We start from the raw sequence: 24,611 nt of genomic DNA on the forward strand, positions 1-24,611 counted from the left end.
TTCCAAGAAAAGCTCGTTTTGATCCGATTGTTCGCGATTGACGACTGTTGCAAGAGGGCTGCGTATATATCTCACGGTTTATAAACCCGGGATGCGGCAGTACGGGGATTCTCCTCGTCAATCCGATACCTTTGATGTAGCCGTTACATCCCCCGATCCCTCGGAGATTTCGAGCGGGTCCGTCCCGCGCTGCAACGTCCCGCGTCCTCCCTAATAGACTGTTTATCTCGTAAGCTCAGATTTAGATTCGGATTAGAGTCTATTATGCGAACTTCCCTACGAAAGCGTGTGCGTACGTACCAGGCCGGAGTGTGGCTATCTAAAGTGAGATACTAAGCATGGTGCCTCATTTATTTTCTACCCTTCTTCATGGTAAAGGCAAGGATAATTGAGATGTTTATACTTATAAGATAAAGTTTTTGCTTATAAAATAATTTTTATGCTTATTAAGAGTTTTTATTTAAGATTATGCGGCTTGTTGAATTAAATTGACAGTATCTTTATGTGTGTGTGTCTAAAAACTCATGAAAATCTTTGAAACATTTTTTTAGTATTTTACGTAAATTCAATTTCGAACAGTCGCAAAACTACAGATATTTAAAATGATGTTTAAAAATATTAAAATTAGGTACAAATATAAAAAGTGATTTTATAAGAAATATAAAATAAAAATAAGAATACTTACAAAGATTGTTAAATGTTCAGCAAACGTCAATTAAGCGACTTACGAATCTTTCTACGTCTTCCGAACTTTTCCTTGAACATTCGTGAAATTTAGTTTCTTATTACAACTATAAGGCAATTAAGAAATACTAACTTCGGAATTCAACTCTATTAGTAAGAAAAGTAAGTTTTTCTAGAAAGGAACAAACCTCGTTTTCAAATTATTATGCTTCTATGACTTCAACTCAATAATTGCTCAAGTCGACGTACTTCAGCTTCATCAGCATTGAAGAGTACTTCCAAAGAAGAACGAGAAACGAAGTACTTTATATTAGTCCAACCTTTACTTTTCTTTTCTTCTTTCGGGCGTTATGTTCTTTTAGGCTCTCCTTTGCATACAAATATATTTTGTAACTAAATGTCTAAAACTCCTGAGATTTTTAGACAGATATTAATAATCAATTATTCGGCATATATACTCGACATCGTCAAGAATACAGAAACGTTATAATAAGCGTCAATATCAGTCTCATCCCCGCCCAAGAAGTAATAAAGTAACGCATCATTCTCTCGTCCCGCGTATATATTACGGGGGCGTCTTTTCACCCCCCCTCACGCAATCGGGGTCTGTGCGCTACTGATACACCCCCGTTATAACCCGTGGGTGGCTACTCGAGCAGTCGATATTCAATCAAATAAATCCCCCTAACAAACTGGAGAGTCACGGATAGCATCGAGAAACAATTCGTGAAGGGACGGGGGGATAAAGCACGGCGGTGAATCGGCGGGAAAGAGAAAAAAGGGGCAGATTGAGGGACAAAAATAAAAAAAGGAAAATGAGAAAGGAAGAAGGGAGCAAGCCAGACGGGAAAAAGAAACGAATAAGTACGAAGGGGGCATTACGTATCGCGGAGATTCCGGTCCCAAGCCGAGGCTGTATATTATTTTAACGCCTTATCAGGTCTGTATCACCCCTCGTCGCACGGGGCGTCATCCCCCACAACGCAATCGCCCCCTGTCGCGAGGACGTACGTCCTTTCGGAAATTGAGACATCAGGTCTCGTTAGCGCGTTGGCCGATGCAATAGCATCGTCCCTTGCGGCTATTCCATCGGTTGACTGCATCGAAGGCGTGTGACGATATAGTTTATAGCTTCTGTAACGCGATGCACGCATGTGATCATTCCTCAAGGGCTGGTAATATATACGCTGGTACTATAACACGGTGCTAATAGTAACAGCATTCATTGATAACGCTTAGAACTGGCTCTCTAGAGAGAACCTGTACACACGAAGTACAAAAAAAATATGTACATATATATATATATATATATATATATATATATATCGAACAGTATAAGAAAAAGGGATAAAAGCAATAATATAAGATGTTTTACTCTTACAAGGGAACGGTCGGAAGTGTCCCTCATCGATTTGGATGGGCTTTGGATATGTTGTAGAGCATCAAAAAATATTAGACTCCTATTTTATTTTAGCGGCGTATCTCGACAAAAATAATAGGTGGGTGTGGGGTTAAATTAAAAAATTTGACATATTTGAAAAATGTGATTACGCCATTGTAAAGAGCACAAAACACCATAAATTTTTTGTATAAAACTTTTTTCATACGCCTTATATTTTCGAAGATATTCTAAAAATTATAAAATTCGTTATTTTCGAGGGATTGTGGGGTTGTTTCAACCCCTAAATGTCGAGATACGCCGCTAAAAAAAAAATAGGAGTCTAATATTTTTTTATGCTCTACAACATATCCAAAGCTCATCCAAATCGATAAGGACACTTCCAACCGTTCCCTTGTTAGATAAAAATAAGATAAAAATATATAGATAAAGATAAAAAATAAGAGGTTTTTTAAACTACAAAAACAGAAAATACTTACATAAATAATTATATTAAAAAATTAGACTTAGAGGGAAAAAGAAACAAAATGTAGAGTTAACTAAATAAAAAACTATAAAGCAAAGACTGTGTATAGGATTAACAAAGAACATGAAAAAGTAGATCGTAAATGAGTATGAGCTTTGAGTGAATTTTCTAAAGCTTTATAAGATATCATATCTTTACTATTTTAAATATATTATTTTACTGTTATAAAATTGGATCTGTTATTCCAACACAGAAAAAAAAGAAGTGTCAAATCAATACTGATACCTATACTTGTATATACGCAAGAATATATAATCTTGAAATGAGACTATATTGCGTTAAACGAAAAAAAACTTGTTTAAATAAAGCTATTTATATAGTTAAACAAAATTTTATATAGGTCAATAAAAAAAAAGTTAAAATTCTTATTAAAAAATTATATGTTCTTGCGTACAAGTATATCAGTGTTGATTTGACAGTTTTTTTCTTATGTGAAGAGAGAGAAAGTTAAAATAAGAATTATTCTCATTAAAATTATGATCTTCTAAGTTTAAATATCCACGCCCATATTTCTTCTCTTATCTCTCTAGTTATTTTTTTTAGATCTCTTGGCGTATAACTTCTTATAGTAATACTTTTTTCGTAATAAGAACATTCCTTGTAGAGGTACTTCACATATCTTTTACCTCACGTAAGATTTTTACGTAGGAAAGAATCCAATGATCCATATCGTCATTTGACAAGAGTAAAATTCGCACTAAAAGTACGGTGGTCTTTTGTGTAAACGTGTATCGCCTTGCTTAGCAAGATCGAAAAGTATCCTTTTACGAGCGTTCGATAGAATCCCAATTCAAAGTCGGAGGGCAAGCAATTGGCAAGAAAGCTGATCAAGCGAGAAAGAGAGAGAAACAGTTCGAAGGAGATAGCAGGTTGAAACCAGAGTTAAAAAAGGCCTTCTATTCGCGAGATCGTTGGACTTTAAGTAGGTGATAAATTAAACGAGTCTTCCGCGTCCTCGTCTCCATAATACCTCTATATCTTTAGCCGCCAGATTTAATGGAGCTTTTTTAACCGAAACTTTTTTACTACCCCGGATAAGCTCTTGTTAAATATGTTCTACTGGGCCAGAGTCCAATTACGTGGGTTTTGAGCATCGTTTAAAAATTCACTTTTAGCGGCGGGAAACTTGAGAGAGTGTAACGACGAACACTTGATACTTTCGTCTACAAAGGTAAAGTAGGTTCGTGAAGTTCAATGAAAAACGAACGACAAAACCATATCTTAGCTCGAAAGTGAAGGCCATATAGCATAGTGATACATTCCACATCACAACAGGAATCAAATGTCACGTTACCAGAAGTACTGCTTGTTAATTTTGTTTAAGCAGCTTAACAGACAAAATTCCTTTTCCGTTTTCTTTAAATCAATAAAATAAAGAATGGATAGCGAGACTGTTCGGAGCCTGCGAAGATACAAGTTTCTGAGCCTCTCAGCAGAAACAAGCAAAGAGAAGATTAATGCTAAAGTATCTCGTTTAACTCCAAGCAACACACATTATTTTAAAGAATTGACGAATACGTTTATGCAGAGGATTTCGCGAGAATTGTGCCTTTTACATTTTATTTTATTTTCTATGTATATATATTTCCCGTATTAAATATTTAAATCGACCGTCTTTCTTTTTCTTCTAAACCGACACGCGGAAACGATTTACTGAAATAATGATATTCTTCCCCCGAGTTCTGCAAAAATATTCTGTGATCTCTAAAGATGACTAGGCCGGCTCTCCGGGTATAATATGACGATATTAGTAGCCCGTCCTGCCGTAGTATGAATGACGAAACTTTCCCGGCGACAGAAGGACCGGTGGGCGGTCCTCCGGGATACCTGGAACTTTCGTAAGCTCCCGTCCAATCGGCGTGTTGGAAAGCGAGAGAGGTAGATAGAGAGAACAGAGAGAATATAGAGAGGGACGCGGAAGGGGGGATTGGTAGGGTGCAGGAAACAGAGAGCTTTCTCGCTGGATAAAAATGACAACTTTTGCTGGAATACGTAATTGCGGTTAGATGAACGCGACGTAAACTTCGCTTTACTTTGCTGCATTTGCTTGCCTTTTTTGTTTCAAGTCTCCTGCAGTTATTTTCACATGCGCGTTTCGCGCGCGGTTTCTCCTGCCTTCCGTTGAACCGACGAGCCGACGACCTTTCTCGTCGATTGGTTCGCAGGTATTCGATATCTGTTTGAAGGGAAGGGTCAATGATTCCGTGTAGAAAGGAAGAAGCAGTTTCGCGCTGAAGTCAAGTCAGACATGATAGCGCAGCGTTATTTCCTGTTACATTAATTCTATGGAAACGAATTTCTTCCCGCGATACAAGTGGAAATATACAGTCGCAGTTGACATTCCACGTCGAAAAAAACAATTTCTGCTGTTTATTTTGCAAAGTCGCGAGCAATATTTTTTTTTCCCTCGCATACTGAATGCTGAGCGCGTTTCCAGTTTCAGGCTGTCTCGTCAGAGAAAAACACGTGTATGCTTGCCGAATAAAGGGCACTGCAATATATGAACGCACATGACGATAAAATAGAATACTAATAACGGTGTTTATACGGATACTACAAAAAAATAACTTGAGTCCTCTTCTCGCTCGCGTTGTTACAGGTTATTTTCACGATGAGACTGCATTCGACTTTGCATGTACATTATTGCTTTTTATTTATTTATCATTCGTCGGAAAAACAAGTAGTTCTGCGAAATCGTAATAAAAATAGCTACGCGAAGCCATTTGCTCTCTTTAAATTTGCGCCGCCGCTCGTGCGCCGCGAAGACCCGCGGAAACCAGTTTAATGTCAGCCACTTCGATTTATCCATTTTCGATCGAGCACCCTCATTGATATCCAGAACGTCGCGTGGCCGTGTGTGCGTCAGTGAGATCGCTGCGTATTCGATGAGATCCGATACATTCGGCATACATCAGCATCAGCTGGAATATACACCCACGAGGACGAGTCGACGCGTAGGTGATGTCAAAATGGCGCGCGCAAGACATTTAATGCCCTTCGACCTTCCGCGGAAGATTACACGTGTACTCTAGTCTAGTGTGTACTTGACTCTGAAATTTCCTGACGTTAAGTCCGATTAAACGAGATTCGGTTTGTTGCGTGCCCCGAAACCATTAAAAAAACGCAATTCTCTCGAAGTATTTGCGTTAAATATCATAAATCCACCCATTACGGTGAAGTAATGAAAAATAAATAATGAAAAAAAATCGCCCGACTCGGAATGGAACGTGAATATTAATATCGGTAAGTTTAAACAATAAAATATTGCGATAAGATAATGCGCGAAAGTTAACAAGTACAATAGTTGATCGTACGCGCCGGGTATCGAGTACGTTATATTGTGAAAGAAACCATTATCGCAATTCCCTCATATTTTTCGAGCACGGAAGTGATTGGATACGCGAATTACGATAAATGAAAGCGAAATTTTTTCCTCTCTCTCTCTCTCTCTCTCTTTTCCTCTCTTTTTCTCTTTCTCTTTCCAACTCTTTTCCGGGGGATTATTTTAAAATTCTTTCTTCAAAATACGTTCTTTGTTCCAAATATAAAACGCTTAAAGGGAGATTTGAACACATTGAGAAGTAGCATGGTGAAAAGATATTTTTCGTATCTCTTCTAACACGCGACAAAATAATGCGTTAATTGACAAGTCGAGAATCACCAGGGCGATTCGAGTAATATGCCATGGAATTAGAAACAAATTTATCCCTCCTAATAATATGATTTTTTTTTTACTAACCGAATGATAAATCTAATTGTCGAACGATTTCGAAAATTGTCTAATCAGAACCATCGCATCCGCGAGAAGACGCCGTCTTCAGGATCGAAGGCTCCGACCTTCGGAGGCAAACTCTTGGCCCTCGACCTCGACACCTCACCGGTCATCGGGGCCATGGGGTTGATCCCTCTACTTTCAAAATGGCGACGGCTCGAGATACGGAATACCGCGACAGAACCGGAGGAAGAGAGGGAGAGAGAGAGAGAGAGACAAAGTGCGAAGAGCAAGGGGGAGGATACGCCAAACAGTCGCGAAAGAGCGAGAGGGAACGAGGACGACGTGGAGCGAAGTGAAAAAAGGGACGAAAGCGTCGCGTCATTTTCCAGAAATGAACCAGTGGATAGACGGAGCGACAGCGTAGAAACGAATGGTAACAACGAGGAGCCACAGTTACGGAAGAACGAGGAGGAGACGCAGAAACGCGAGAAGAGAGGAAAGGGTTGCACGATGACAGAGACGGCCGACAGGACAAGGATGGGTGATATCTGCGAGGGTGGCAAGGGTGAACAGAGAGAGAGAGAGAGAGAGAGAGAAAGAGAGAGAGAGAGAGAGAGAGAGAGAGAGAGAGAGAGAGACAGGGAACGAGAAAGAGAGAAGGAGAAGGCAGGAGGAAGGAAAGAGGGAGAGAGGGAGAGAGAAAGAAAGGGAGAGGAGAGGAGAGAGAGTGAGAGAGAGAGAGAGAGAAATATATCCTCGACTACCATCCAGCCAGTCAGCCAGCCCCGGCCAACATCGACCGGGTATTGTCGCGTCTGCGCTTGCGTCACTGTTATCCAGGACTATCAACCTTGCCTCAATTCCTGATCATCCGTTTTCCGTGTCCCCGTTCGTGCTCGTGTGTGCGCGTGTGTGCCGGGGGCTCCGTGTACACACGCACGTGTACACGCGTGTATACGTGCGCGCCACGGACACGCGGCGTACGTACCCGCGGCGACTCGCGCGCGGATATCATCGTCCCTCGCGAGCGAAGCGTCCGTCATGCGTCGAGCCCGATCTCGCGCGGCCGATCGAATCGATGGACGTTCGAGGTTTCTCGCATTCGCGGATAGTCATTTTCTGCATGATCAATGAAGCTCTAAATATGCGAAAACCGACGCGCGTTATCGGCGAAACGATTGTTTCCTGGGAGCAGCATTTAACACGTTAATAACGTTGAGCCACTACGATTTTGTTGCCGACTCGCCATTGGCGACGAAGATAAACGTAACACCCACCAGTTTATGATAAAGTAAACTTGATCAATTCTCTAATATAACCCGGTAAGAATAAAAATATGTTTCACGAACAAAATCTCTTAATGTTATTATAGGAAATAATTATGCTATTCCCTCTAATGCTAATAGGAAAGTTATCAGAACTTCCTATATTTTTCGCCATCAGATTATTGAAATAATTAAAAATTTCTTTAACGAGCGAGAAAAGAAATAAAAAATAACTAAATGTATTACGAGTATTCACACATAAAAGACACTTTGTAAATTAAAATGAATATTAATTCATATGATCTTCAAGTAAAGTGTAAGTATAAGTGTGAGTATATAAATATAAATAATTCACAGAACTTTAGAAAACCATAGTAGTTAATTTAAAATTACGTAATTTATTCTTTCTTAATTTAAAATTATGTATATTATTCTATTCTAATATAATATAATTTTAAATGTATAGGCGATGAATCGTAATCGGAAATTGTAAATACATGCCTTAGCGGTTTGGTTAATTTGTCCACCGATTTGTACATCGACATCGTACATGGAACTGCATGCCGATTGCTACTGTATCACCCAGTGACAAGTCGTTTGCCGATTTGTCAAGATTATTGATGGTCGTATCAATGGATAAATGCTTTACGTCCGACTGCACTCGTCGTGCGAGTTATTGTTGCTTCAGCAAAATTAGTCCCGCAAAAGTATTCCAGTTAAAGCGAAGATATACGAATACCCGAGCGAATACCGAAGCAAGAAGGTAGATAGTTGCAAGAATGTACATAAAAATAGTAATATAATACGAGTAATATAATACAGATTTGTAGTATTTACACTGAGAAAAAAAGCTGTTGCTTCAATTAAAATGCTATCACGGGGTGCCAAAAACATAAGCAGTTTATTCAATTGTATTATTATTAGACCCAATATCTGGATTATTAAACCAATAATTTAATTATTGATTATTATTAGACCCAATATCTGGATTATTAAATCAATAATTTAATTATTGATTTAATAATCCAGATATTGAGTCTAATAATAATCCAATTGAATAAACTATTTATGTTTTTGGCACTCCGTGATAGCACTTTAATTGAAGCAACAGCTTTTTTTTCTCAGTGTACAATTTTTGGCCTTTTTTTGGAAAAATATAAAAATATTTCTATAGTATAAGTAATCTCTTTTCACATAATTTATACCAATATCAGTGGAATATATATATATATATATTTTTAATTATATGGAATATATGTGTAATATTTATACATGATTTGATTGTTCATATTTTTCTTAAATAAGAATCTAATCCGTTGGAGAAATAAATCATCAGTTGTCAAAAAATAAAAGTGTGGTATTAAAAAAAATAGTTACGTGTCACGTCATTCGAAAGGGCTCATGAGAGGATATTTCAAATGTGTTAAACGTCTCTCTCTCTCTCTCTCTCTCTCTCTCTCTCTCTCTCTCTCTCTCTCTCTCTCTCCCTCTCTCTCTCCCTCCGATCTAAAATCTCCTGTAAGACTTTTTCCCAAATACTTCGTGCGAAAAGGCATTGCGAAGACCCCGTGTCCAATATGAAATCGATTATTAACGTTGACTTCGTCGAAAAACCGAGATCCAACGGCATGGAATGGCTCTCGAAGTTATACGACGTGCTCGGAAAGCTTTCGCGACGCCAATACAATGAATGATGTCAATATAGGGAAAAAAATGTTTCAAAGCTTTTACGCACGCCGCCATGAACTTATCAATGTCGCTTTTATGTTATACATTGTTGACGGAATCGCAAAATCGCCCACACATGTCACTAAATTCGATTACCCCGCTGAAATGACTGACGGGTTACAGAGTTTCGACCGAAAACGATTTCGTCATGGTATATTTCCAAGTATTTATTCCGATATGCGATGAAAAAACGACAATCAAACGATGTGATGCGTTAATGTACATTAATACTGCATTTTGTAAATAATAAATTTTACAAGCGTTACGAAAAATGGGCGTTATTTATTACCGCTCCTGTTTCCCGCATCCGTCCCATTAACGCTCATTTCAAATCAATTTGGGTCCACTATTATTTCTTTGTTATATTTATAATCCTATTGTTTTACATAAACTTATAGTGGATAGAAAAAGGTAGCAACAATAGTACAATGTATATTCGTTAATAATTTCAATTTCAAATGGCTATAAATTTAAGTAATTGTCCCAATATCTTTCTGCAGAAAAATATCATTAATATAAAGAACGCGGCATTAATTGAATGAACATTCTTCAATAGATTAACATAGAAGAATACTAAATGCTAAAAGCTTTAATAAATATATTAATGTTAAAAGGGTGTACGCGACATCGACGCATAATCTTATGCTCAGCGAGAACCCGATTCTTTTGTATGTTCCCTTTTGGGGACTTCAGGAATCCATTCTAAGCGGTTATTAAATGACGCTCTCGTGCAGGGTTGGATCGTCCACTTGGTGCCAGAAGCAATCGTACTCCGTCATCCCACTCCGAAAACTATGAGGCGTTTAATTAACTCCGCGGAGGCCAGGAAAGAGACCCGTAGAATTCACATGCAAATGCTCCGTGACACGATTGCGGAACAATCATTTCTTTTTCCAACTGAAACTCGGCTAGCAAAACCGACCGCCGACTTCCGACACTTCGCGCCAGATAAATTTCACACGGAAATACCGTCATTTTAACGTAAAAACAAAATCCACCGAAGAAACACGTGAAAAACATAAAAAAGAGACGTAACATATCTTTTTCTTTGAAGCGTGTTGCTTTCTCAAAAAATAATAGCGCTATTTTTCAGTAAAATAAAATACTTCAATGAGAAGATTGCAAGAAAAAGTGAAAGGAACTTTATTTCCGTTATATAGAAGCGAGATGTTAATACTATTATAATATTGCAGAAATAATGATTGCGACGAGACTGATTGAGGAATGTAAAGTAATTTCGAATTATCACATCCTGATGATGTAACGCGAATAACGAACATCCGTAACGTACCATCGGTAGATATAGCGTAATTTTATTTTTACTCGGCTTGTCGTTGGTTTGTGTAATCGGATGCGCAAATGAGTCACCATGCCGCAAGAGATGATGGACGCAATCGCGCAATCGCGAGTAGCAAAGTAGTCACGTCACGCATAGGTCAGCCAGAAAATGAAGAACGTAATCGACAGACTGGTGACACGTGCGAAAGTTGGCCGTTGTTAACGCGACTGCACGTTAATTTTGCATTAAAATTGTCACTATTTTTTACCTTTTTTTACCGATGTAGAATGCTCATAGAAATTGTAAATTGCATTACAATTTTTTTAAAAATATTAATTGTTAAGGCTATTTACGTATAATGGTTTTTATTGCATATTTGTTCTATGGTTTCTTATTTTATTCATTATTTTATTAACTCGAAAATTTCTTGTAATAATATATAATATAAATAATAATGAGAAATAATTATATAAAACTAATGATTATTATAATGAGGGTATACGATGCGTTATTATGTTACAGGAATATGTATTTACTTTCAAAAAATACAGTTTTAGTAATAAGAATAATGTTAAAATGTATCTTAAATTTTGCATAGTTAAACTTTATATAATTTTCCAGATATTATCGTTCGTTGTTACGTGCAAAGTATAAAAAATTCGTACCCGGAAATTAAAGATGACGTATCCTACGTCGCGTAATTTACATTCTCGCCGTGCAACGCGATTAAATTTTAAATTATTATACATCGGGTGTTCAACATTTTTCCAATAAGTGGCATTTATAGGCGAAAGAAGTGGAGCTCCTCCTCCACTCGGGATTCGATCGATGGCATTCTGCTCACGCGTTTACGATGCGAAACGTAAGAACGCGATTAATCGCGAGTAAGAGTCGTCGAATCGTCGGGCGAGTGAAATAAAATATCGCCAGGCGTAAGGAAGACGAAGGAGACGGGCGAACGAGACGAGACACGGCAAGCCGATCACCGGCTTTAACGGTTCGAGTTTCCTCGCGAAAGGCGAACGCCGTTGCTTGGAGATAAGATCGCAACGGGATGACGAGAAATTGTTTCCACCCACTCCCGCGCTGTCCTCCGCGTGTGATATACACACAGGACACTTGCACGACCGCCTCGGACGGCGCGGCGATCGGGAGACAAGCTAGACGAAGAGGAAAAAAATTGCTAAATCCTATACCTGATTCAATGGCTGAATCCATTGAGCGGCGGTTTGATATCGCCGAAGAATATCTCTGTTCCTTTGAAAGGAAACCCGGATTTGAAGGAAGAAGGATACGTCGGCGAAGGAGCGGGTCTTTGAGAGGAAGCAGAAGGAGATCCCGAGAGCCAGCAGGGCGAGAGGAAGATGGACGAAAGAAGGAACGAGAAGAGGGCTTACTCTGACAATACATCCGCTCTCCGGAGGTAACGCGAGGGAGTGCTGACTGACAGACAGCTCCTATCTACTAGATATCCGAGCAAAACCTACACCTCCCCTCCTATACTGCTGTATAGTATCAGCCATCCCGTTGGAAGACCCGCCATTTCTTCTATAAATCATCGAAAGGGAAGCACGCGCTTCTAAAAGTCAGAATTCTTAGAAACGTTTCAATAATGTGCATTATAAGATTTCCTTTTGTGATCGTCCGTAATCAAGGAATATCCTGTTTGATCGGAAACGTTTCGCGTCTCTCTAGATAGTGACCGCTATTCGAGGTCACAGGACATCCGATAAATACCACAAAAACCTATAGGAAAAGCTTTTTTAACGTAACGACAGGCGCTACCAGTCCGAATAGCGGTTATCACCGGCAGCCAATTGTTTGCTCCCTTGTAACAAGAACGCTCGTTTCTGCTACTTAATAAAGCACCTCAGCTCGTACCTTTTACGATGCGATATAGGCACGAGAAACCTACCCGCCGTAAAACCTTTCCCCCGGACGGAATCCCTCGTGAATTATTTCTCGTCGATCGGTGGAGCGGCCGCAAACGAGAGCGATTTATACCAAACCCCCCGGACGACGACGACTCGCGACGATCGTAATGGGACACCCGGTAGAATGGACCGTAGGCGGCGGACAGCGCGTTTTGCGGTGACAGAGCGTGTCTGATGGAGGGTTGTCACGGTGCGGGAGCACCCCTCAGACTTCGATATTAAAGCCCTCCTCTAATATAAGAGCAAAAGCTCCGCTCTCCACCGTCGATATGCTCGCCTCAAACCTTTTTCCCTTCCTAAAGGCAGCGATATCGCGCTTGTGTGTCGTTATATTCATACGTGTAAGTCCGATAAAAGGGGGAAAGGGAAAGCTAAAGGGTAGCCCCGGTTGAAACGTAGACTCTCGCGCGTGCACCGAGGTTTTTAAGCGTCGACTCTCAAGCGAAAGAGCGAAATCTATTTAAGAGAATATACCTCTACGTTCTAATTTGTGTACTTCTTGATGAGAAGAGATGGAAGAGAGCTAAGCTGGATTAAGTCGAGAGTAAGCATACCTATATATGGAGGGGTAAAAATCAGAGTGGTGTAAGTCAAATTTTTTTAAATATTTTCTCGTGTGCTTAGATGCAATTTATATATTGTAAAGATTGCATCTATGCACACGAGAAAATATTTAAAAAAATTTGACTTACACCACTCTGGTTTTTACCCCTCCATATATATCGCGCAAAACATAAAAGAAAGAAAGGAACGCTGAGTTTTGATGCAGATAAAATATGAGAAGGTAAGAAAAGGACAAAAAGTGAATCATCATCTACTTAGAAAATATCTCTATTACTGACGAGTAAAATTATTAAATATACAGGTCATACGGCCAACTTCCGAGCAAACGAAGAAAAGATGTTGTGGTTTAATGTAAATAATTATAATTATTATACGTATAAGGACAAGTCACCCATCGTGAAGTACAATTCTCTCAGGTTTTATTCTAAGCTAAGCATCGAATGTCAATAAAAAGAAATTTCAATATATCTTTTTGTCAACGTGATACCTTCGTCGCCGCGTGTTTACTCACATGCACGCGTGCAAATAAGATACCAGAAAGATAAAGAGCGAATCGCACGCGCGTTTAGACCGGCGTGCACCCGAATGGGAGACGCGGGAGAAAGCCGAGAAAAGGGAAGGACTCACCCACCCACACGCACGTGCACGCGTACGAGGCCCCCTAGACTCGGCTTCCGTATCCATCTCATACGCACCATTGACCTCGAATGCACATCCGATAGAGCTTCCCTGAACCTTCTCAAAAATCAAGTTATCTCTATATTCTCCGCGCATCGTGGCGTTTGGAGTAAAACGCGCGATATACTACCGGAGAGTCTAACAGGGAACGTCTTGCGTCTCGCGCGGAAATCCTTCGAGAAACACTGGCAGATTACCGCGCGAATATCGAAAATAAAAATTTCATCGATACTGACGCGTCGAAAATGACGCACATCTCGTATAAGTAATGGCGAATATATGAATTGAATATGCGAATTATTGATCACAGCAGAATGTTCAAAGCGCTCAGAGAGATGTTTATTGATTATATTTATAATCTTTCGATACAAAAAGCAAGTGATTTTTTTATTAATTGAAATTATGAAAGAGTTCAAATCGCAGATTTTGTTTTAGCAAGACAAAATATTGTATGCAGTTAGTGCATGCGAAATATCAAGATCGATTGCTGTAATTTACTCACTGTAAATCTTCTGCACCAAACACTCAACCATTTAATGTCTCGTATGCGTTTTCCTCCGGGTAGCCTCAGGATAATGTCTGTGTAGTTGTACGCCTCCAATACTCGTGGGTCGCTGTTGAAGAGAAAAGAAAGAAATAAAAGTAGTATAAAACATAAAAAGATTTAAACGTAACTGACACTGCCGGTAAAGTGTAATTGAAGCAATTATTTCGAAAATTATAAATTTAGGAGAGCCGAAACTTCTCGGGAAATAATAAAAACTCTGCTCTTCTCTATTTCTAAAGTTCAACCGCTTCTGACATTTACATGTCGCTCTATTTATATCACAATGTAATTGGATTAAAACTTGAACGTCTTGCATGTATTTCTTACACTCTTTCATAACGTATTCCATTAGTTATTTCCGGAAGCTATATAGACTTAACTTGTTCGTTACAATGACAGATGTGATTGATTTTAAACGCCTTTTGGTGTCATCGACGAATTTGCGTGTCGCGCGAACGATCAAGCGAGCAGGATCGGGGGGAAATGGAAGAAGGCGGGTTGTGCATGCGGTCAGGGATGTAGAAGGCCGAAAAGAAGGGCGGCGGGTAGGAGGTGGCGAGAGTGATGCAGGGCGAACGCGCGGCAGTCCGTAACCAAGGGATGAAATGAAATTCAAAGAGCCCGTTGTGCGCGCGGCCGTATATGCGGAAAGGGGTGGCGGGACGAGGGGGGGAAGGGGGAGGGGGGTGAGAAACAGAAGGAAGGCCGAACGAGTGAGTCGTGCGCGGGAGAGTGCAGTTAATAAAACGGGAATTATACGCCAATCTCGTTCGGATTTCATCTGCGCGAGCACTTTATTACGTTTCTACTCGGCTGCTTCCTACCCGGTTTAGTACACGTTCGAAAAATCCCGTGCAACGAGTGTATCGTTTTGGTATATGTACAAAACGATATGTATCCACAGCCTCACCTTTCCGCGTTAAACGCGACAATCGGATTATCAGTCTCACATAAAATTACTCGTTTATCGTTGTGCGACACAAGCAGGATTAATTGGCCTAATTAATTTATATCAATTATGTACTGTTTTCCTCTAATCTACAGATAACTTTTGTTCTACCTGTATACTGCTGTAAATCTTTATATTACTCAATTCTTTAGAGAACACTATATGTTTTTCTCATATAATATAATTACAAATATAGAAGTAACGTAGAAATACAAAATATAGAAATAATGTCAGGATTAAATGGCCTAATTAATTTAAATCAATTACGTGCTATTTTCCTCTAATACAAGATAACTTGATTCTATTAGGTAATATTGCTGTAAATCTTTATATGATCAATTCTTTAGAGAAATACATGTTTTCCTCGCATATGAAATAATTATTTTATAAATATAGAAATGAAATATCAATTACCTGCCCCTATCAGTCTCGGGATAAGGTACAATGTAACCTTCGGGATTGGGTTGGCTGGTATTCCCAACCCAGAAGTAAGCATCTGGGCCGGTGCCGTCGTAACAAAATCCTTTTATAAATATCGTTGCGTCATCAACGGCATATACTTTACCTTTGATGCCGTGTGCGTATTCTTGTAGAGATCCGATTAATTTACCATAATAATTGGGTCCATTCCTAGCGTAACCTGAAAATAGAAGTAGCATCATGGTTATATTAAAGAATTCTTTCTCGGAATATAAATGCATAAATACATATACATATATTTTTTATATTTATAAATGACATTTATACTAATATGTCATTTATAATTCAGAATCTTTTTTTGTCGTTTGCACAATGAACGATTTATACAACTTTTTCACAAATAAAATAATTAGGTGATGGTACGCGCGAAAAAAGACTTAATTTGATTATTATTTTCTAACCCTCTTGTTCGCTTCCTCACTCGCACGTTTACCGCCTGCTTCTCAACAACGGGATCGTTCGACTTAACTAAGCCGGCTTCTCGAAAAATAGCTACAACGATTTGTGAATTTTGTCCAAACGAGCAGCGAATCGGGGATACCAAGGAGGAAGTACGGTTCACCCTCGTGATGTAGGTTGGACGCATCGCCGCCCCGATACAAAACCGATGCGATGCCGCCTCGACAGCGCAAAGGGAAGCCGGCGCGGCGTGGCGCGGTTCCGCGATTTGCATGAATTTCATTTCATTTGCTCGACAGGTCCGTAAAGCCGGGCGCTGTAAATGTATATATATATATATATATATATATCGGGAGATCCACTCGCGGCAGTAAAGATCAGAGGGCGTTTACGACCGAGGTCTGGAGAGAGCTGATGATCGGCGTGCGTCTGGGTCGTCTGGGAAGAGTAAGTTTAAAAGCCGAAACACGGGGGGCCTCTCGGAGAAACTTAACCAAGTACGTCCGAAGGGTAATAGAAGTAGAGGTTCGACGCGAAAAGGTGGAATGAAATTAGCGGATTAGGACTTAGCCCTTAATCCTTGGGGAGTCGACCGTGGAACACGCGCGGACCCAAAGACCGCCTCTCGCTATCGACGCTCTTAATTCGATATATCGAGTATGAAAAGTGCTCAGTTAAATACCTGCGAGAATACATATAAATGAGAGATAATTCTTGAATGTGGTAAAAATATTCCATTTATTGCAGCGAAACGTACGAAATCTAAAAAATGTATTTAATATCATCGAATCGAGCAAAATATTTGCGTGATATATAATATTATTACGTAATATAATATTATATAATTCTAGAAAAAACGATGGTAAAATATACAAATATTAAAAAATATATTTTAAATATTTCTTTTCTTGAAATTAATAAACACAAAGCTTATTACATAAAACGCATTTGCGAAAAGAGATAGCTGCAAATTCCATATCTTACTTTCAAAGATGACAGTAAAAAAGCTAACACACGGCCGAGCGACTTATTTTCTTCATTTTATATGCGCACTATTTTTGATATGCGACATTAATATAGAAAGTAAAACAAATCGTTACGATGTTTAATTTAAAGGACGAAATCAAAATTCCCAAGCGTCAGAAACAACCGAAAAATTCACTTAACGGCGATCGTTTAAGTGCCCATGTGGAATAAGTGGCGTGCAGTTGGCATTTCTGTATTTAAAATAGCGGCCCGTTAGCGTCGTTGTAGCGCGTTAATTCGTCCCGGTGATTATGGATCCATTAGCGTGGCAGCCAACAAATAGCACGGTACAATCCAATAACCGTCGTTGCCCATAATAAAAGGGGAGGAACCAGGTTTAGGCACCAGTCGGGGGTAGTTTAGTCGGTGGCGTATAGTAGTGTGTATACACACCACACACACACACACATTCCCGTTCATGTGTACGGAGAGCTTTACAGTCACAGATGCGCGCGTGTCCACGGGATCTGCAAGGGTGGTTCGACACCCTCCCCTCGTGCAGGACGCAGCAGATAGCGATCATTGCGTTCATTGTCGCATTCATTGTAATATCCTCCCGCTATAGCAGGGAGGGTTGGGCGAACGAAGAAACGCTCGCGAGGACCCAGGATTCCCCGCCGATGTCAGTGTGAAAGTACCGAACGGGGTGGACGATGAGAGAGGGTGGGATAAAAGCCTTCGGCGTCATTTCTAAAGACCGACATCAACGACGTCTTGATCATCAACCTACTTCCGTGGAGCCGTCAACGTGGCGTAGCTGAGGATGCTTAGATTTGCTACCGATACTTTCAGTGTCGTTTAGTATTAAAGTAGGTATGTCATTTCTAGGAATTATATGTGAACGAACGTCAATGCTACTAATATTCGTGTACAGTCTAAAAATTAAATCGAATAAAAATCAGATCGAACTAAATGTAATTTAAATATATTCCATTAAATTTGAGTTGCTATTATACCGTGATTATATAACTTCACGATCACGATCATTTTTAATGAAAGACATTGTCGGGGATAGCCGTTATTCAGCTACGAGTAATATATCTTACTCGATTTGAAGATTGATCTTTACACTGGTTTAAATTCATTGTGCAGTTTTCCGAAAGACTCAAAGGATCGCGCACTGTATTGGAGCTTGAATTCGCTCAACATTCGGGCCGAATATCGGCTTCGAGCGGTGCAGTGAGCTCGACGGTATGGCGAGCTATTAAATGACGAATCATATTCATGCGCGAACATGCTCGGTATCTTCTACGCCAGTAAAATCGGGAGTTTTAAGCAAACAAGTTGGCCAATTTTATTCATATTTCGATCTGTGACATCAAAATATAAAAAAAATCTCAGTATATATACATTTATACATATCTCTTTGCCATTTTGTTAGATAAAAGTTTTCTCGACCTGTGTTAATTTGAATCAAATTGTCGCCTGTAAATATTTCAATGGATATTTTGTACCATTTGTTTTCATGTTATACACATCAGTACTCGCGCGAGACAGCGATTGAAAAATTCATATTTTTGAAACAAGGATTTTGATATTTACAGAAAAAAAGAATAGAAGGGGAGAAGAATCGTCTTACCAGATTCTATACAAGAAAAAGATGATTTCCATAGTTACTCTAATTATCCATCCGAGAGTTTGGAAGTTTGAAAGAAATACATCTAAATTTGTTTATTGTTTGTCGCGTCATAGTCTCAGTATGTTAACTAAAGAGTCATTAAAAATAGATGAGAGATAGGCACGCATATATATACTCTATCGAATCCGTACATTCACTCTCGATATATGAAATACAGAGGAGCACCACGTTTTAAGAAAATGACACTAAATTTTAATAGCTCTTTAGTTAACATAATGAACCTACGACTTTATATACATATGTCCGAGATGTTTTATCCATTTGTTTATATCTCCTACCGCGAAAAAATTCCAGACTAATTTCAACGAAACCTTTATTGATGCGGGGAGGCACGCATTTAGCTGGTCCACTACACAAATGAAACCTCGCCATAGACTCCGCGAGATTCGTTTGAAAGCAGGATATGGTGCTAGGACGATCGAGGGAGTTCGGTCAACATTTGAGCACGGTAAACAGCACCCACTTGTCAATACCCCTTCCTCATCTATCCGTCTCTCTCTCCCTCTCTGCCGATCGGCTTCCGAATTGCGTATAGGTTCTTCGAATAGTCCCCCGACACACATTGATCTTAGCTAGGGTCGTCTTAGGGACCGTCGCGACCTGGGAAATGCCCCCTTGGCCCCGAGGCATCGAGCCTCGATACAAAGCATATTGCATGCGCCGCAAATGCATACGCGTGAGCGTATTAAGGTTCGTTAGCGCGTGATGACGTATGATGGTCTTTACTATCACTGTCATACAAATCCGATGGATTCTTTGTGACGCGTATTCAACAGAGGATTGGCCGGACCTAATCTGCTTTTTGCTCGACAAAGCGCGAACGCGCATCGTGATGTATGTACGTAACGCGGTGACGGATCAGACGGATCAGGACAAAGTGGCTGTGGATGCGCGTTTGCATTTGCGGCGGCGCCGGCGTCGCGTTGCGAACATCGCGCACCTCCCCCAAGGGAGAAACGCAACGTTTTCGTGGTCTCGGCCGCGCGTGGAGATCGGTCTCGCGTATCAGTCCGCAATACACGGGAAATCTGAGCCCCTCGGAAATTGTATTCGCTCTCGGAGCGTGTTTCCGAACGTCCGCGTCGCGATTGCCGCAAATCTCCAATTTTCAATTCCCATCGCCGATCGTAGGTCACCGGCGAGAAAAATAAAAGGAAAAAGAGATAGATTTTCTACGACCGGTTTCGATTTGCGCGCTCGAGCAGAAATAGTAGCTCGAGAGATACACATTCCTAAGCCGGTACGCGATCGGTTGCGCGCCGGGCAACGTATACGTGCGCTTTCACTTTCGTCGAGCACGGATCTCGCAACGTGGTCGACCAAGCGAACCCAGCCAGCCTTTCCTTCCGATATCACGTTCGATCGCCAAGCGAGCATCAACGGCGAGAGATGTTCCCAGGTGATTCCCCCGTCGCGTCGCTCCGCACGCTAGGTTTTCTCCGTAGGAGAGAAAGTAACGGGGGACGGCGGGCGAGTCTCTCTGTGACTTAGGACGTTAACGAGACTAACCGGATTCATCGCGCGGCGGCGACGGCGACGACGGGGGCGGGAGAACCGGCGGGGAAACGCCGAAGAAAGGAGAGCACCGGGCGGCGGCACTGATTTTAATCAAGATATGGCCTGGCAGCAGCCAACGGCGGATCAAGCGAGCCAGGGCTTATCGATTTTCTAAGTGCTCCCGACCGACAGAGCCATCGTCGCGACACCCAGCGTGAATTTGAAACTAATGGAAAGAGAGATTTGCACGCGCGCGTTTTATTATTCGCCCGATCGTCGAGCATTCAGTCGAATTAAAAAAAAAACATTTTGCATCTTTCTTATTGTCAGCGAGTTGCAGAATATTTAGGTTTAGTCATCGAATTGCATTTACTTTAAATCTAAGATTCATAGAACTATAGAAATCTTGTATAGAAATAATTTTTGTATTCTATAATAATATTCGTGATATTTAAAAAAATTGCTTTTTTGAAATAATTTTTAGCATATTCAGTTTAAATACGCACAACCTATACAATAACAAACTTTTTAAGAGATCTTAATACATTTCAGAATTAAAAATATATATATATATTATATATATATATATTTTTTACTTTAGAAATATATAAATTCTTTCTCCTCAACTTGCCAGTATTTACATGTTTATCAAGTACGGATATCTCGAGATTGTGTAATTTATATTTTGCTAACTATCAAGCGGACTTTTGCGGACTACATGCGCGCTGATTATGCGATTTGAAGATCAATTCTTATCTTCTTGTGAAAGAAATAATTACTCAAATTTATTCACACATAAACGATAAGATATAAAATATTACGGAAACAGTCAGCTATAAATTATACAACGCAGATATGTGTGTAATTATTTAAAACTCATCAATCAACAATAGCAACGATCAACACAGCACGCATGTTGAACGTATAAAATTAATGTGAAAAATAATTCAAATAAACTTAATTTTGTACAATAATTTTAGACTTTATCAAATAATTTACATATTGCATTTTTGTTGTGTGCACATGACGTATCAATATATAAGTGATTAAGAAGGAAACCAGAAAAAAATATTAGTTCAAATTAAATTGTGTCTTTTTCTGAGGTTGTTCGAAAACAATGCCACCGTGACTTATTTGCAGCTTCATAAAAATGTTTCAGACGTTTAGCTTCCCTTCGGCATACAAATAAGGGAAGTTTATTCGAATGTTAATATATCACAACTCCAAAGCGTATTTAGCAGAGCAGTTACTATGTTCTCAAATACAGCAACGTAATTTCTAGATGTAGTTCAAGCAGTTTGCACATCGCAGAACGAATTCCTAGACATGTTCGTAAAATATTACCGTCCAAAACCAGCATACCAGCTAACTCGTTCCTATATGTATATCGTAAGTCAAGCTCACTCTCGTGTCATCATAACTCAAGTCGAGTGTGAAATGTAAAAGTCGTTTGTTATCATATTTCATTATCAAAACATGGAATTAATCCTTACTGTACATTGTAATAGGAAAAAACTGAATTTGAGTAATAAAATTAACAACTTACTCATTAAAAGGTTACTTGATAGTCACTTTATAGGCTATTTTGTTAAATAAAATAAAATGTTAATCAATTCTTAAAAACTAGCAATTGATTTCATACTTTTTTATTTCTTTCCAAATGTTTACCATAATTAGTTAACACTAATTTTCTTGTGTATTTTTAATCGCACACACAAGAGAGTTAAATATAAATATAGTTATTTGTTTGTAATTAAAGTAAAGTAAGTTATTTTGATTGATATCTTTATTTTATGAAGAATATTCACTTTGTGTAAACATTTATTACACTAATTTTTAGCTAAATTCAGTAAATTTATTTTAGTCTGAATTGGGATAAAAACTATCGCAATTACAAAGTAAAAATTGGCAAAAATAATTTCCGTAAAATTTATTTAAGCGTCAGTTAAACAAGGAATAGCAAAATCCGTAAAAGAGCTGCGTCCTAAACAAGAGACGCAACGCCGCTGATAATTATCGCAGACGAGGTAATCTCTTAATCGAACGTGCGAGTCGACGACTTTTATCCATCTCGTAAGAAGAGTAAGACTGATATTTTTTGTCGTTTGCCCGTTAAGAGATTAAAGCCAAGGACTTCGCCCGCTTCGTTTTAGGGCCATTATACCCTCTCGAGGAGGGATAAAGAGAGGCACATAGGAACACAGAGGAAAAGAGAGATGAAGAGAGGAAGAATATAACGAGAGATAGGAACAGAGACCAAGAGAAGCTAGAGAGAGAGAGAGAGAGAAAGAGAGGGGGGGTGAGTGCTGAGCTTGCAGAAAGGGTGCCTGGTGATGCGTACCGTAGCTACCTCGCCAAATGCATTAAGACCACCGTCCCGTCGTCCCTTGCAATATCGCACTGACATAATCGTACGATTCTTGTTGGCGAGCGCGGCCCGAATACGCTATATTCCGCGCACTTCACCGGGTGCGAGTGCGACGAGGAGAAGGTCCCCGTCGGCGTTTCGCTCTTGAATGACCGCGTTTGCCATCCGATATAAGCACTAGCGTGGCTCTCGAGTGCTGGAAACATCACGCGCGAAACCCTTCTTGGTCGATCGGTTAACGTTCGGCTCGAGCGGCCAGGCAGGGGGTCGTTGCGAGAGAGAGAGAGAGAGAGAGAGAGAGAGAGAGAGAGAAATGAAATCTCGGGGAAATAGAACGCGTGCCGCGAGGACGGAACCGGTGGCTCAAGTCGCACCACGGAGCGCCGTTCATTTCCAGGATACTGGAAATAAAAACGTCGTCTTACGGCGACGTGGTTGTTGCGCCACTTGAAAATTTATCTCGTGATTGCCTACTTTCGCTTTATTTCTTCTTTTAAACGAAACCGCGCCCTTTCGATAACATACAAGGTGTAGAGAAATTAATAGTGCGAATGAACATTCGACAGCGAGAAGTCTGTAGAAGCTGGAGTATCAGACTGAAATGTCAGAGAGAAAATATTTATTCGTAAAAATATGGAAAAAAAATTTCGCTCGTTTATAATCGTTTGTTTTATTAACTTCATTATTTCTCGCGCGTTAACACAAAATAAAATTGTTGCATACTACATATTAACAAGAATTACAATCACTCCATAAATTGTATATTGTAATTACGACAATTTATTTAAATTTACATTAAACCTTTTAAAACGGTACAGCTACGTTAATGTTTGAAGATGTTATTTACTAAATGTTGTGAATCACTCCTGGGACTATTTACTATATATTACAAATTATATAATTGTAATAAATATTCAATTGTGGGAAACACAATTTGTAGTCGACCGATAATTGCTCATGTTACCTCGACATACATATTCGCGATACATATATTTCGAATGAAAGTGATCGTGAACGAAGATCGTGCCAAACGTTCTCTCGCATCGATAGCACGTACTAAAACGCGTAGGCAAGGGAAGCGATATTACACAGCTCCATCCCTCTCTCTCTTCGATTCGTGTTTGAGTTCTACCGCGATATGAATGTCATCCCCCGCGCGCGCACCAGGCGTACGCATACGCGCGCAGACACGCAGATGCGGCTGCCGTCGCATATCGATTGAACGACGTACACGTATTTACGTGCCCCGTAGTAGAAGCAGGTTCACGTAACGCGCTCCGTGGGAACCGAAATCGTCGGAACGGAGGGGTTGGGTGGGTGGAAAGGGCCGGGAGAGCGAGATCGAAGGTGGTGGATCGCCCCCGGCGAAGCGTCGTCGTCGAGGCTGGAGGTGGACGGCGCGGCGCGGCGTGGCGCGAGACTGGGCGATAATGATATCCAGCCGGGACATTTGTCATGCACCCGTGTACAATGCATTACGCACGGCGACGATGATGACAATGACGCGTGGCGTAGCGTGGCGTGGCGTGATCGTCTACCGGAAGTCACAAAGTCGCGCCCGGCTGACTAATGGCTGACCTACTCCGGAAGACGCTATTTTCAGGTTTTTCGAGGCTCGGTTGCAACGTCGATTAACGTTTAATCTTGATCGAGCCCGCTTTCGATTACATTATGAGATATATCTCTATTTTAAAAAATAATTCAATTTTTAAACATTTATTATTATTACTTGATAAGAGGAAAATTGCGTGTAAATAGCTTATAAGATTTAAATTCGTATAGAAGAAACTGCTCATCTGTTTGTAAAAAACATTCCGTAATATATTTTTGTCATCTCATAAAAAAATCATATTTTTAATCACACAATATAAAATCTTCTAACTTATAAAATTCTTTAAGAAGAAGGATTTTTTAATGATGATAATGAATCAGAT

General features: G+C 39.9%; 1 protein-coding gene and 1 long non-coding RNA gene across 8 annotated transcripts in view; one reads left to right on the forward strand and one right to left on the reverse strand.

The window, feature by feature from the left end:
• LOC139809190 (protein Skeletor, isoforms B/C) overlaps nucleotides 1-24,611 on the reverse strand; it is a 71,999-nt gene that overhangs the window by 14,359 nt on the left and 33,029 nt on the right. For all 7 annotated transcript variants that reach the window (XM_071771903.1, XM_071771902.1, XM_071771906.1 and 4 more), the window contains exons 3-4: nucleotides 15,683-15,908; nucleotides 14,275-14,386 (exon numbers count right to left, since the gene is read on the reverse strand). In XM_071771903.1, the coding sequence (XP_071628004.1) occupies nucleotides 14,275-14,386; nucleotides 15,683-15,908 (338 nt within the window). The remainder of the gene's footprint in view (nucleotides 1-14,274; nucleotides 14,387-15,682; nucleotides 15,909-24,611) is intronic.
• LOC139808314 (uncharacterized) lies at nucleotides 6,301-9,091 on the forward strand. The gene is made up of 2 exons (XR_011730827.1): nucleotides 6,301-7,905; nucleotides 8,056-9,091. It is a non-coding gene; the product is annotated as an uncharacterized lncRNA (long non-coding RNA).

Source organism: Temnothorax longispinosus, chromosome 2 (genome assembly GCF_030848805.1).
Source record: "Temnothorax longispinosus isolate EJ_2023e chromosome 2, Tlon_JGU_v1, whole genome shotgun sequence".
Lineage (NCBI taxonomy): Eukaryota > Metazoa > Arthropoda > Insecta > Hymenoptera > Formicidae > Temnothorax > Temnothorax longispinosus.